This window comes from Acinonyx jubatus, chromosome D3 (genome assembly GCF_027475565.1).
Source record: "Acinonyx jubatus isolate Ajub_Pintada_27869175 chromosome D3, VMU_Ajub_asm_v1.0, whole genome shotgun sequence".
Classification (NCBI taxonomy): Eukaryota; Metazoa; Chordata; class Mammalia; order Carnivora; family Felidae; genus Acinonyx; species Acinonyx jubatus.
The window spans coordinates 3,014,735-3,030,141 of NC_069392.1; the positions used below are offsets into that span (position 1 = coordinate 3,014,735).

At 53.3% G+C, this 15,407-nt stretch overlaps 1 protein-coding gene across 10 annotated transcripts in view; it reads right to left on the bottom strand.

Moving 5' to 3' along the window:
* Window positions 1–15,407, bottom strand: part of GLT1D1 (glycosyltransferase 1 domain containing 1) — a 90,917-nt gene that overhangs the window by 74,748 nt on the left and 762 nt on the right. For 7 of the 10 annotated variants that reach the window (XM_053206426.1, XM_053206420.1, XM_053206421.1 and 4 more), the window contains exon 1: window positions 5,841–6,488. In XM_053206426.1, the coding sequence (XP_053062401.1) occupies window positions 5,841–5,986 (146 nt within the window). In that variant the 5' untranslated portion in view covers window positions 5,987–6,488. Of the gene's footprint in view, window positions 1–4,299; window positions 4,537–5,323; window positions 5,480–5,840; window positions 6,489–14,926; window positions 15,121–15,407 lie in introns of those variants that run through there. The other 3 variants (XM_015085168.3, XM_027044212.2, XM_027044213.2) reach the window with 3 other exon arrangements.

Below are 15,407 nucleotides of genomic sequence, written 5' to 3' on the forward strand. Positions count from 1 at the left end.
CGCTCTCAGGCCCCCGCTCTCCCTCGTCCCCCCCCCCAACCCACCCCGGTGGCCTCCGCAGCGGCCTGTGGTCCTGTGAGTGCTCCGTTCTCACTTTTCCCTCCTCCCAAACGCTGGGCGGCCGCCGTGGAACCCAGGACTACCACAGCGGAGCAGCCCGGATTGGGTCCACGCTGCCCTGGGGACACTCCCTTCCTGCCAGCGCATCTCCATACAGGCTTCTGTTTGCCTCTGTTATCTACAGCGGTGCCCAGTCTTGCACACCCTGTTCGGGAAGGAGAAAGAGGACAAGCCGGCGACAGCCTCCATGCAAAGTCCAGCGTTCCGTGGGTGACACTCGTGCTCATTGGGACGCCAGCACAACCGTCCGTGGGCGTCGCTGAGCCTCAGAACGCCCTTCTCCGGCTGGAACAGCCTCAGCCTTGCCCTTCCCTGTGCCTTGGGAGCCCTGCAGTCAAAGCTCCAGGCACGGCCCCCAGTGCCCCGACAAGAGCTTGGTTCACAGCAGGGGTCAGAAGTCCTTTCCTGGAAATGACCAGAGAGTACACACCTTGGGGCTTGTGGGCAGCTGGTCGCAGTCCAGCTGCTTGGACAGCCACCGCCGTTGGCAAGCAGCGGCCAGCACCACCCCTGGGAGCTGCCACGTCCTCCAGATTGTACTCATAGGACAGGCCCTGCCTCACTTGGCCCTGGGCCATAACTTTGTCCGCCCTTGATCGAGAAGATTATTTCAACGGTTCTGAGGACCAGCTCCCACTTTTGAGACTATGGATCCCCCATGATTTCACGAAAACAACTGTGTGGAATATATATATATATACACACACACACACACATATATATCTTACATCCATTACTCACGCAATTTATTTCTCCACCACCAGTGAAATGAACTTTGTTCCCTAGGTTTCTGACCCTGTTTTTAACTTACCAGAGCACCTCCTAATTGCGACCTTTTTTGTTAAGGGCTGATCTGAACCCATCCGCCTGATTTACAGGCTTGTCAAGATTGTTGTCAGGTTCTTCTGGGAAATGTTTACAGCTTCAGGGGATTAGAGGTGGGTGGGGAAACCACAGGTTCCCTCTGCCCACCGCTGGGACAGCCAGACCAGCCAACCTTGCGGTTGAAGCTGTGCCACAGTGGGGCCAGGGGCTGACTCCCTGACTACGTGTTCACACAGGGGCCCCCAGAACCCCTCCAGTAAACCACAGACCCTTGACACTGGTAATTATTTCTGAGATGCTTTACGCTAATGAACAAATCTAACATTTGCAGTGCTTAGGAAACAACTCCAGATTAGGGTATTTAAAATGCTAATTAACAGCCAGCCCCGGAGTTAGAACACAGAATGAACTGGGGCACCTCCGTGGCTGTGCTGGTTAAGCATCTGACTCTTGTTTTCAGCTCAGTTCATGATCCCAGCATCGTGGGATCGAGCCCCAATGGGCTCTGCACTGAGCATGAAGCCTGCTTGAGACTCTCTCTCTCTCTCTCTCTCTCTCTCTCTCTCTCTCTCTCTCCCGCCCCCCTCTTTCCCACTTGTTCTGTCTCTAAAAATAAATGAAATTTTTTGGGGTGCCTGGGTGGCTCAGTCGGTGAAGCGTCCGACTTCGGCTCAGGTCACGATCTCACGGTCCGTGGGTTCGAGCCCTGCGTCAGGCTCTGTGCTGACAGCACGGAGCCTGGAGCCTGCTTCGGGTTCTGTGTCTCCCTCTCTCTCTGCCCCTCCCCTGCTCGTGCTCTCTCAATAAATAAATAAATGTTAAAAATTTTTTTCTTTAAAGAACACAAGGTGAGCTCACATGCACAGCACACGGAGGGGTACCTGAAGGGCCACACAGACAGTAAGAGTGTCCCTGTCTAGTGACTGATCCCCAGACAAACTATTCCCCCCAAACAGCGTCTTCCAAGCTTGCGCCTTCGAAAACTCTTCATCTGTCGGGACCCATAAAATGGAGACCTCCCGTTGGCCTGGCCCACATCCCAAACCTGAACCTCAGTAGCCAGGAAATGCATTACTTTCGAGGAGACCTAGCACACACCAGTCGGGCCCCTCCGACTGGTTCAGCTGGCTCACGGGACCCAGGAGCCCCGACCTCCCAGCCAGCCAGGCCTGTCTCCGCCCTGCTGTTCTAAGGCTCCATGAAACCCGCTCTTGTCCCCGATCCCTCGGGAAGTTCTCCCCTGCTTGTGAGACGGGGCGGCCCTGCTCCGTGCCTCGTTTTTCCCTGGATAAAGGGCACCAGACCTCTCACTCGATTATTCTAGCTTTGTCGTTGACACGCTCCACATTCCACAGCCAAGCCCTGTTTATTTTACTCCTGAAATGTGGCAAACCCACACTTAACCTCCTCTGCCCATCCTCATCCACCCTCCAGAATGCAGTCCAAAGGACCTTCTACAACACAGAAGTCAGATAGCTTTTGGTGGCTTAATTCTGTTGGTGGCCCAAAACCGTAGGTCCGGTGTGACGGGGCCCCGCCTACCTCTCCAGCCTTTTCTGCCCACCTCAGCCAGAGTGGGTTTTCTCTCAGCACTACTGACATTTGGGGCTGGATCATTCTCCACTGTGGGGACCACCCCGGGCATCGTAGGCTGTTCAGCAGCACCCTGGCCTCTACCCACTGGATGCCAGTGGTCTCTCACACCCAGTGTAACAACCAAAAATGTCTCCAGACAATGCCCAATGTCCCCCAGGGGACAAAACTGCTCCTTCCTCCTCTGCACATCCTTCTGGTCCCTGATCCCACTAAGAACCACTCATCTAGCATATCGGGCATTGCTAAGGCCGCACAACTCGGATCTGAAAGGGATGCGCTCTCCCCCATGGTCCTGCCCGCTGCCCCTTTGCCTAGGACACCGTCCTCCCTGTACGTCCAGCCTTCCCCACCTGGCCAGTTAGGGCCCATGGTATCATGAATCGTTCACATTTATTAAATGCATACTGAGCACCAGGCCCTGTTGTAAATGCTGAAAATGTACGAACTCGCATTTAAACCTCCTAAGGAACCTATGAGGCAGGTCATATCAGTAGCCCCTCTTTGTGGATAAGAACTCTGAGCAGCAAAGCTCAGGTGACCAGACCTACGTCGCACGTGCTAGGGAGCCCACAAGTGAAGGCAGGAAGCCCTGCCCCAGAGTTTGTGTTTTCCACCGGTCTGTGTGTTTCCCCTAGCCTGGGATGGATCACCCACCTCCCTGCTCTCGGGACACCTCACCTCTACCTGCCTATGGATGTACTCATGACAATTCAGCGTCCCTACTTACGGACAGGGGGTTAACTTACAACTACAAACAGATGCACCAGAAGGGGCCCCGTTTTTCTCTGTAAAGCTCCAATCTTATCTAACTCAGACACCCTCCTCTGCTAGACTGAAGGGAACCCCAATCTTACGCATTTGGGGGTCTCCCTCCCCCACTGTCCAGGGTCACTTGAGGGTCAGAGGGGTCTTTGGCTCTGGCTCTACAAGAACCTCTGTCATCATAGGGACCTCCGTCCCCTCCCCTTCCAGGACACCTGGCATTCTCCTCAAGGAAACTCCGTTTTTACACGACACAGGACGCCTATGACAACCTCTGATTTTTCTTTTTCTGCAATCCCTCCAGAGCGAAGGGCAGACAAAGCTGGCCCTGAACAGACCAAAGCACAAAGAACAATTGTTGTCATGCTTCATGAAGCACAGCTGGGAAGAGAGCAGAGTCACTCAGGGGCCCCGCGCCCCAGCTAAAGGCCAGCGGTCTCACTGGACATGCCTGCCTCCTTCTGCTAACGGCCCCCTGGCTGGGAGCGCCTGGGGGCCTTTGGAATCCTGAGGTTCACATGGACAGTTCACATCCAGAGCCAAACGTTAAAGAAAGACATGCTTTCTCTGGCTCCCTGTGGGACCTGGCCTCTCTCTCTGACACCATTTCCCGGCACTCGCCCCCTGACTCGTGTCTTCCAGAGAGCCTGGCCTTCTTTCTGTCTCTCAGGCATGTCAAGCTGGCCTCGGGACCCGTGCTCATGCTATTACCCGCCTCCCCAGCTGTCCTCCCAGATCTCAGGGACTGCCTTGCTCGGTCACAGAGGTCTCCGCTTAAATGTCACCATCTCAGAGAGCCTCCCCTAAGCCCACGGCACTAATCACCATCTGGAGCTGCCTCCTTTACTTCTCTTCACTCCCGTAGAGTCTCTCCCCTGCTGGCACGTGCTCCACGAGAGCAGAGGACACCCTGCCCTCCTCACTGTGGGTGCCCATGAGTGAAGCAGGGTCACTGCCATCCAACGGCAGATAAACCCGAATGACGCCCATCCTCACCGCGAAATCCTAATCGCCAAGCTCAGAAAACTGATGTACCCTCTACCCGTCATGAGAGAGGATCCTGCTGCTCTCCATCTTTAGAAGACCTGTAACATGTTTCAGTGGAAAGGGACGTTAAAGGGCGGGCTTTGCCCCGATGGCTCATTTTAATGATGGGGAAGCTGACCCGCAGAGGGGAAGTAAATTAAGAAATTTCATGAAGCAAGCCGGTTCAAAAAAAGAAGAAGTTTCCATTAAGCCCAGGCAGCAATCTGCTCCCACCCCCCCCCCCCCCCCCCCCCCCCGCCCCGGGGAGGCTCACAGGCCAGTGAGGAGGAGAGAACAAGTCCCCAGGGAAACAAAGGACAAGATAATTGCAGAAGTGAGTGTGGAGCAGGTAAGCACCCTGGAAGAGGAAGATGCGCCCAGACAGCGCGGGGGTGGGGTGGGGGTGGGGCGCCGGGAGGCCCCCGCGGGCGGCAGGGCCCCGAGCAATGACGCCCCCGCTCCCCCCTCCCCCCCCTCCCCCGGCGCCCACCCAACGAGGAGGGCAGGCCCGCACGTGTGCCGCGCCCTGGGCTGGAAACCCTCCCGAACACCGGGCTTCGGCGGACCCTCCTGCACCCAGGATTCCGCGCCAACGCCACTCCGGCCGCGAGGCCTCCCGGAGCATCCTGCCCAAAGGGCTGCCGTGCACAGAGCGGTCCCTGCCCCATCAGATAACGCTGCGCGTGTCACCGCGTGCGGCCCTGCGCTTCCTCGCTGTCTTCTGCCCACCGCAATGTAGGCGCCGCGCAGTCCCCAGACCTGGGCGCTCCGGGGACGCGGAAGCCAGGCAGGCCGGGACCCGCGTGGGGACCCCCCCACCCGGACCCCCCTCCCCCAGCGGCCCGTGGGGGCGGCGCGTGCGGCGGGCCCGGGAGCCGGGAGCCGCGGTCCAGGCCCCGCGCGCGCACAGGCCCCACGCGCGCCGAGCCCGTCCGTTTGTGCGCGCGGTCTGGGGGGGGCCGGGGGCCCAGGAGCGCCCCGCGCCGGCACCTACCGGACGCGCTCGGCCGTGACGGCGTTGCCCGTGTGCCGCCGCAGCACGGCCAGGAACAGGAGCCGCATGCCGCCGCCGCCCGGCCATGGACCGCCCGCCGCCGCCGACCAGGCCCAGGGCGGGGGCGGGGCCGGGGCCGGGGACGCGGACCCGGACCCCGGCGGCGGGCGGTGGCGCTCGCTCGGTCGGTCCCGCCCGCCGCTCCCGAGGCCTCGCCCGCGCTCGCCGGTTCGGCGCTGGGGTCCCGGGCGCGCGCGGGGTGGGGGGGTGGGGGGGCGGGGGGGCGGGCGGGAGGGAGCGCGACACCGCTCCCGCGGGACCGGCACCCCGGGTTCCTCGGGGCCCCTCCCAGGGGAACCAGAAGAGACCACGGCTGGACTCTCAGGGGTCCAAGGGAAACCGTGGGTCCGCTCTTACAGGGACCAGGTGTGGCTGTGGGTCTGCTCCCAAGGGGGCCAGCAGCAGAGGGGATCTGGGGTCCCCTCCCACAGGGACCAGGGTTGGTCACGCCCCCCACCTCCAGCCCCCTGGGACCAGGGGTAGTTGCGGGTTGCTCCCATGGGATGTATGAGGCGCTGGGTCTCTTTCCACAGGGGCCAGCAGCAGGGGTGACTGTCGATTCCCTCCCTCAGGAGCCAGAGGCGGCCACGGAAGGACTGCCATCCGCACCCGGGTGGCCAGCGTCTGCCCGATGGGTATCAGCACCAGGGATCTATGATGATGCTTGAGAAATCAGATAGGAAGCCATCATTTCCACAACTGACCAGATCTAAGAGGCAACCGACCCCTTTAGATGTGTTAAAGATAAACTGGGCTATATTGAGCTTTTCTAAGTTCATTTGAGCACAAGTTGATTCCAGTGGAGAAGTACTAAACTGGAAGAGTTTGGGGCGGGACAGGAGCTCCGGGAGAGACCTGTACACAGAAAATGCTGATGCAAAGCCAGATGGTTAATTGGCTACAGCCTGAAGCCTAGTTGGCTGTCTCCGATTGGTTGTTTTTACATTTCGATTCGGTAACCTTAACCTTGAGGCCTTTACAGGCTCCCTCCGGGCTTATTCACATCAGCACCAAGGCATCAGAGCCCCGTGGGTCTAGTGGCCTTTGTTTAATTTAACACACGGGCCGGGGCCTGGGCTCTTCAGTTCACCATGGTGGCTGATGACTCACTTCAATTCCTTCATGATCTCCATTTCAATTCCTGTTTTAAGAAGAATCTGAAGCTTATTTCTTGGCTCCACAGTCACTAGGGACTCAGGTTTCTTTCTAACTCCAGCATCCCAGTGTTTGGCCTCTGTTCCCAGCAGGGCCACAAGGTGAAGCTTGAGTGCTGAAGCCCCACCCATCACATTCCCGTTCCAGGCAGCAGGGAGCAGGGGCAAAAGGGCACAGCAAAATGACACTTTTACTTTTAAGAGCTCCTCCTGGAGTGTCACCCAGCCCTGAGGCCTTTAGCTTACTGTGTACCTGGCCACATCTTCTATCCAGGGCAGCTGGGAAACGTAGCGTGACTGCTGGGCACATCATCACCCTGAATCAAATGGCAGTCACTTAGCAATAACAGGTTCCAGGGGCTTGTATGTGGACAGATCTTTTCCAGGGCAAGGCACTCCACCCACTAACAGGCCCATATCAAAGATGATGGCTTGTGTGAACGCCCTGACCGCCGTGCTGGGACCCTTCCCAATCCTCCTACCCCTGAGTCTGAGCTTAGTCACGGCTCCAACCTCCCCCTTGCTTGGGAAGATGTCATCGGTAGGGTAAGCACCGGGTAGATGTTTGTTGAATTAAGTGAAATCATTGAATTTGCACTGCTGTGAAGTTTTGTTCCCACGATGATGCATTCCTGATTTAAAAAAAAAAATTTTTTTTAATGTTTATTTATTTTTGAGACAGAGAGAGACAGGGCGTGAGCAGGGAAGGGGCAGAGAGAGAGGGAGACACAGAATCCGAAGCAGGCTCCAGGCTCTGAGCGGTCACCACAGAGCCCGACGCGTGGCTCGAACCCACGAACTGTGAGATCGTGACCTGAGCCGAAGTCGGATGCTTCACCGACTGAGCCACCCGGGCGTCCCTTCTGATTTTCTAATGGAAGTCAGTGCTGCTATAGGATTTGCTGGGCTGAAATTCACTGTCGTTGGATTTTTCTGGCATAAACCTGTTCTGTAGGGTAGGAGATTCTGACAGATCTTTGGGGGCCCATTTCTTTGTTCATTCATTGCTTCCGTGTGCCCATTTAGGAGACAAAAGAAGGACCGTAAACAGTATCATAGCTAATTAGTTCATTTTGGTGAAGTCTTTTGTGATTCTCCCAAGTAGGCAGTGAAAAGGGTTCAAAGACAAATGTGACATCACGGGATGACATAGAAATAATTAGTGGGGGGGGGGCACGACTAGAACAGAAAAGGTCGTAAGCATCTCTTATGCTTCTCCAGATGCTTCTAACACAAGGGTCTTAAAATATATGTAAAGCAAAATCTATTTTTTCTTTCATCATAGTGTTTGCTTAGACTATTTCTCCAGTTCACGGCACCAGGAAAAATGAAACTATGTTATTTGCCCCGTGTAAAAGTGATCGCATTTTCAGGGCGAGATACTGACTTTAGGAATGGCTCATGATAAAAATCAACCCTTGACATCTTTCTCGCTCTCTCTCTCTCTCTCTCTCTCTCTTTTTGCTTCATGACATTAACAAACGAGGTACGCTCCTTCTCTGTTTCTATCAGGTTCCAGTCTCTGCACCGTCTTTGTCGCCCCACCACAGTAGTGAGAACTACAAATGTGGCGTGCGGGGTGGGGGGCGGGGATCTTCCTAAAAACAGAAGGCACGTATACAACTGTGGTTTAAGTGCCCTGGTTAGGTTTCCTTTTTCTGGCTTTCCGGACAGCACTTGACATGATCAAATGCAAAAGAAAGCCGCAGGTCTAAAGTAACTGGTTGCTTCTAGTGTTGCTTGGCGAACGGGGGCGGGGGGGGGGGGGGGGGGGAGGAATGGGGAGTCAACCAGAACCAGACGATCTTCCCTTCGAGCTTTCAGCAAAAAGCAAGCAGCCCTTTCTTCCCACTGCTGTTCTGAAGGTGGGGCGTGGTGGGTTCTTAACTCTTCAGCACAAGGAAGCTCATCCCCAAGATTCTCATCGTTGCCACGCGAGATGGTCCGCGTGAACGCACCGTTGCTGCTCTATGGCCCCATGGGTCTCGTAACACAAGAGACAGAGGTCCGATTCTGTGCACGTCAGAGGCTGATGAAAGGGAAGATATTTCACCTGCTGCTAGTAACAACCTGTTGTATGCTGAGAGCCGTATTTATTCTTTAAATTTTTTCATTTATTTGTATTAAACGCCCACATATGTTTAGCACATACAGATACACAAAACAATTTAAAAATCACACTGAATCCCACCGCCCTGAGGTAAACACTATGAGCACTTGGGTCTCAGGTTTCTCCAGAGTCTGTGAATCTAATCACGAAGACAGTCGCACCCCCCACCCCCCTGCAGCCGCCAGGGTCGCAGGCACTGGGCAGTTTACTCCCCCACCAGGCCTCCCCCCACCCTGGACGGTAGGCACTACTGTTCTCAGCCCTTTACAGATGAAGGAACGGAGACTCGAGAAGGTAGGATGTCTCCCAGAGTAGCAGACAGAATGGATGCCACGGTCCCTTTGACTCGGCTATAGGGACACGGTATTTTGTTGACTTTCATTGCTTTGGTTTGTGCTTGTCATTGCGTTACAAAAAGTAAAAATGCTTTACACGGGTTGGGTTTTTGTTGTCGTTCTGTTGTTATTTGCTCTTTTTCACTTTTACTTAATAATCGCGGTAGGCACAGTGCTAACATGGCCCCAAGATTTCCAGCCTCCTGATGCGTGTCACCTTCCAGTTATTCAATCAAACGCCCAACCAGGTGGTGGGGTGAGGAGAATTTGTAGGTTAAGTTCCCAATCAGTCGCCCTTAAAATGGGGAGATTATGCGGGGCGAGTCTCATCCAGTAACTGTCCCTTTAAAGGTGCTGGGCATTTCCTGATGTCAACAAGGCTCTGGTGTGAGAGGGACGCGAGGTCGGGGAGATTCTCTGCTGCTGCCCTTGGGGCCCACGGCGGCCACGAGCACGCAGCAGAGGCAGGCCCTTGGGGCGGAGGCCACCCCCACGCCCCCACCTGACAGCTGGCAGGAAACTGGCACCTTTACTGCCCGCCTCAACGCACTAGATCCTGCCACGGCCACAGGAACCAGAAAGAGCTCCAGATGAGACCTCACTTCTGCTGTGCGAGACCCTGAGCTGAGAACCAGTCAGCCACGCCCAGGCTCCTGACTTGCACAAGTGTGGGCTGGTGGTGCTGACGTCGTCGCTACAGTTGTGGTGATTTGTTTAGTAACGAGAGAAAACAAATACAGTGTGTCCTAAATGGTTTCCACCTCAGAACCCTGTATCCTTTGAGGAAGGACAGCATCCCAGTGTCCCCATGCGCTACAATCAATGCCTTCCTCCTGTACATCTTTGCTGCTCCCAATCCTGCTAATCTAGGCAACATTGCGACGAACGTTTTATAGCTAAGTCTGTGCATTCTAAATTCCTGGAAATGGCACTACGCACAGAGTGTCGGCGAATGTGGTTTTGAAATGAACACCCACTGCCCTCTAGAAACATTGCACCAAACGTATCTCCCCATTGGCCATTTATGGGCACACACACTTCACTTCCCCCAAACTGCCTTTCAGTTCAAGTGACGTGTCCCATCTTTCTGCGTTTTTAAATTATTAGCGTTAACTTTTTTTTCCCCTTTGAAGGGCATTTTTAAAAAAAATGTGTGTGCATGTGTGTAATGTGTATGCGTGTGTAATGTGTGCATGTGCAATGCTTGTGTAAGCCTGTGTAATGTATATGTGCGTGTGTAAGGTGCATGCATGCATGTGTAATATGTGTGTGCATGTAATGTGTGTGCACGTGGGTGTAAATTGTGTGCACGCATGTGTGCCTATTGCTTGTATTATTAGCTGGAACTTTTCCATTGCAAGGGACAAAAGTCACACTTGCTTAATCAGAAAGAGAAATTATGGGCTCACAATTGACTGTCCAGGAAAAAACCTACTTTAAGCGATAGGCAGAACCTAGACCCAGAAATGTCTTTCACGGCTTAGCCCTGATTAGAGCAACTTGGGTCACTATCCCATCTTTGAGCCAATCACGTAGCTCAACAGAGTGGACAGGCTTAGGTCACATGACCACACCCTGCCCAGGGGAGGCCAGTCCTGCCTGCACCACAGGGGGCACAGGTTAACCCAAGAAAGAAGGTGCTGTCCTCAGAACAGATGCTAAGCAGGGCCACGGGGCAGCCTGTCCTCCAGAATGCCTGGACACTCACTTTGCGCGTTTTATTTACTGGATGTTTACCCAATACATCCCATAAGACTCCCAAGAACTGGTAAAACGAAGACACTAAGTTTGTCATACGTATTTCAAGTACTTTTTAAGTTTGTTTGCTGTCAACAGCAATTACCCTCTTTTACGCAAGGAAGTTTTAAGTCTTTATGTAGTCAGATACTTAACAGTCTTCTGTTATGGCCTGTGGCTTTACTGTTAGGCTTAGGAAAACATTCTCTGCCCTAAGAGCTTCCGTTTGCCAACATTTTTAATTAATGCTTTTTCTTTTATTTCTCCATGACAATATTTTAACCATCTGGAATTGATGCTGGTTCGGAGTGTGAAAACTGTTTTTCCCACATGTAATAGTTGGTTATTCCGACAGAATTCATTGAATACTCCGTGCTTTTCTCCATGGGTTGGAAATGCCTTTATTACCATTTGCTGAATTATTTTATGCATGTGTTTTGATGGTCTTTCCCGCGTGTTCCTCTTCACTGACCTTTTCTGTGAGGCCTAATCTAAAAACCAAATAAATACACTTGGAGGTACCGATTACCTATTTTATGACTGCAATAGGGATTAAGACACTCGTGAGGAGTTATAGAGTGGTGGTTATGACAGGGTGGTTAGGTGTGGTCCCACACCTGGCACGTCTTCAAAAGGGAGGAAGGGGAAGTTCCTGATCTTTCACTTTCCCCCTCTCTCCTACCTTCCCTCTCTGCTGGTAAATGCCTGGCTGTTGCAGATGGCCTGGGGTTTTTTAAAGCACATGAGAACATAACCCCAAGAAGCAGAGGTCGTTACGCACAAGGGTCAGGTAAAACGAGTGCTTAAAAAAAGGCAAAGCCAACAAACCCGACTTCCTGGCCATGCACTCTCACCTCCCCGGTAAAAAGAAAACACACGTCATTCTGAGAGCTGAATTAATTCACACAGCGCAGGCAGGTGAGTTTGGCTTTGTTGTGGGCCAAAGAATGGAAGGCCTGACTCCACCCCGGGGGTTGACTGTGCCTCTACTGCTTATCTTTTCTGCTTCTGCCTAGATTCTCTGCAGCCAGACCGAACCGTTACAACAGGGACTCCCTGAAATAAACAGAACTTATGACAAGTCTGTCCCGGAGGAGAGTCCAAAGATTGACAGGATGGCCTGACTGTAACGTTGCTAACGCCTCCCACCACGGTCTGGTGCACAGAGCCCAGCAGGGCCTGCCGTGGTCCCCAGGATGGAACCGGGGAGCAGAAAAGCAGAAGCATGGGCCGCAAGCGCTGACACCGAGCCGTCGCACCTTGCGGACTACGGTTGACTGGTGACGACGGACGGCACAGAACATCCGTGACGGCTAGCTGTGAACCGGCGTTTTGAGGAAGCCGAAACTGTGAGTAAACAGGTACGACTGTCTGGAAGCAAGGGGCGAGCCACGCAGAGATGAAATGAGCCGCAGAAATATTATGAAAAGGTCAGAGAGGTTCGACCGCCCCTGAAATGTGCTCAGTCTCTGATGGCTTCTGAATTCACTCCATCAGATCGCACCTCCTCCCAGGGGACAGGGCAGTGCTGGAGCAGGGAAGGGTCCCGTGTCTGACAGCCAGTGGTGCACCCCAGTCCGCACCCCCAGCGCCCTTGCAGTTACGGCTCGCTTTCCCACAGGGCCCTTGAGGCGAAGAGGCTGTGACAAAGCTGTACTCTGTAAAATGACGGACGCCATACTTATCCCCCAGATGCCAGCTGTGCGACTCAGGTCATTTACTCATTTATTTTCGGTTCAAAGGAGAGACTCACACAGTCACTTCCAGGAACAGGCACGTATTACGAGTCTACTCCACACAGTGGTGAGCCGTCAACTTGTATCAATTATTTAGTGTTACAATCACTGGGGCTTAGCACAGGGGCTCCGAACGAACGCATGGGCTGCAGGGGCCAGGCAGGAGCTCAAAGCACAAACTGGCCCAATGTGAGACAACAATCAGGCTGCCCTCTCCTTTTATGTTCTTTTTTAAATTTTTTTTTTAACGTTTATTTATTTTTGAGACAGAGACAGACCATGAACGGGGGAGGGTCAGAGAGAGGGAGACACAGAATCTGAAACAGGCTCCAGGCTCTGAGCTGTCAGCACAGAACCCGACGCAGGGCTCGAACTCACGGACCACGAGATCACAACCTGAGCCTAAGTCGGACGCTCAACCGACTGAGCCACTCAGGCTCCCCCTCTCCTTTTATGTTCTTACTTTTTAACAGAATCATGACGGGTGGGCCTTGGCTCCAAGTAACAGAACACCCAGCACGTGGCCTAAACAGTGTACGATTTGTGACCTTTCACTACCTAACTTCTCCCTGATTCTCTACCGTGCTGTCCACATCCCCAGCTGGTTCGTCTCGGGAGTGTGAGACAGTTGCCAGCAGCAATGAGGGCCTCAGGCTTCCTAATCCATATCCCCCTTGGAAGAGTGTCTCTCTCGCAGGCCTGGTACAAGAGTCCTTTCTTTCTTTCAGCCTGACCGGGCCAATTTACATCATTTGTCCTCTGCTGGGCCCTGGGGGAACGTCGCGTCTCGACGGGGTAGAGTCTGGGTTTCAGAAGAGGCATGACAGACTAGCACTGGTTTTGACTAGTCGGATCCAGAAACAAAGATGAAGTTAGCTTCTCCTGAGCGACACGGTTAGCCGGTGGGGAGCTGGCTGGGGGAGGACAAATGGAGAACAGACAGCCAAGCGGAATCAGGATTCTGTTTGGACAGGCGGGTGGGCGTGTTGGACGGGCAGTAACCAGTCTTGCCCACTGCACATCTGTATAGGGCGGCACTGACCGACAGAACTTTCTGCAGTGGTGGGGTAATCCACGCCATTCTGCTCACCACGGAAGCATCAAACACACGAGGCCGTTGGGCACTTGAAGTGTGGCGGCTGTGATCGGAGCAGCTGCCAGAACTTCCTAAGGTTTAGGCCCAGACCCGGCCCAGGGACGCTCCGCCGTTCTCTTCACCGAAGCAAGTCACGGGGCCGGGGCTGCGCGTGAAAAGTCACTGCAAACAAACCGGAACGCTTCTTCCAGTTGGACTGTTTTGCAACCTCAAGATGTCAGAGACTGCAGTGCAGACCAGACCTCCCCAGGACCAGGAAGTGCCACACTTCCTCAGTGTACATCCTGAACTCCAATTCCTGCCCCCACTTTGTTCACTTAGCTTTACACTTCTCAGTGGAGATCATCCAGTTGGGTTAGTCTGCTGTCATCCAAAATGGCACATCTGTATCGGGCGGAGTTTCACGAGAACTCATCTCATGAACCACGTCAAATGGCTTAATTTTTATCCCATGTTTACCCTGCACTTTGCCCGAGAGTGGCGATTGTATCAGTCTCTTGAACAAATACTTGAAGGTTCTGTCTCACGTACCAGCCAGAGGACGGAAGAAGCACTGCACTGTACTAGGAATTAGGTAAAAGCCTCGTATGTAAGACTGAGCTCCACCGGGGCGTCTGGAGGGCTGAGCTGGTTGGGCCCCCGACTCTTGATTTCAGCTCAGGTCATGATCTCATGGTTTGTGGGCTCAAGCCCCGTGTCTGGCTCCACACTCTCAGTGCTTGGGATTCTCTCCCTCCCTCTCTCTTGCCCCTCCCGTGCTCTCCCTCTCAAAACAAATGAATAAACTTAAAAAAAAATAAATAAGACTGAGCTCTACTGTCTACTACGTGTGTGATCCTGGAGAGGAATCTTAAGTGGTTTGCCTTTTAGTTAAATTTGGATACTAACATGCTGTAGAAATCACAGGGGTCTCAAAAAAGCAAACAAAAAACACCAGGAAAACAATGAATATAAAATATTATTTGGGCACCATTTAAACTTCAAACATCCATTCAATCATCCAATTCCATACATAGTTATCGTGGTGGGGGTTGTGGTAGATTCTAGAAATACAGTAACGGACAAACAAAATCACAGCCCTCCCTGGTTTGAAGACTGACATTAAATCGTTTTGCAAAATATGTAATCGTAAATTAAAAGAGTATTGTGAAAACACGCAGCGAGTACTCTAAAGACATATGAAAAGGGATGCGACCTATTCTGGGAGGACCAGGAATGTGACAATGATTGAGAACAATTAGCATTAATGGATTGGATGGGAAGGTCCTATACTGTCATTCAATGATTCTCTCTTTAAAGGGTAGTAAGTATTTATCTCCTGCCTGCTGTGCCAGCACCAGCACTGTGTGAGGCATTTCTCAGCCAGATGACCTACCGGAAAGCCCACTCCCCAGGTAACGGCTCCATCCTTCTCTTGGCTGGCCTCAAAGAGGGAGGAAGGAAGAGGCAACGGTCTCACACGAACAGCCATCATCCAGCTGTGGGTCCCAATATCTCAAGCCATGCCGGGGCCGTTTCTGGAGGACGCTCTTCCCCTCCACCATATGCCAGTGGTCACTATTGCAGGTGCTGTGGGCGTGGTGAAGAATAAGACACATGAGATCCCTGCCACCATGGAACTTATACTTGTGGGGACCAGTACAAGCCAGGGAGGACAAAGAAATACAGGAAAAAAAAAAACACATGACAGGTGCTATGCAGAAACTAAAACAAGGCAATGGGATGGGGTGGGATGCACTTCAGATGGGATGGTGGAGAAATGCTTGCAAGGATGGACGCTTGAGCTGAGTGTTGAGGGAAAACGGGATGCCAGCCAACAGACAAGGAAGCAAACTCGGCGCCTGACTTGTCCTGGG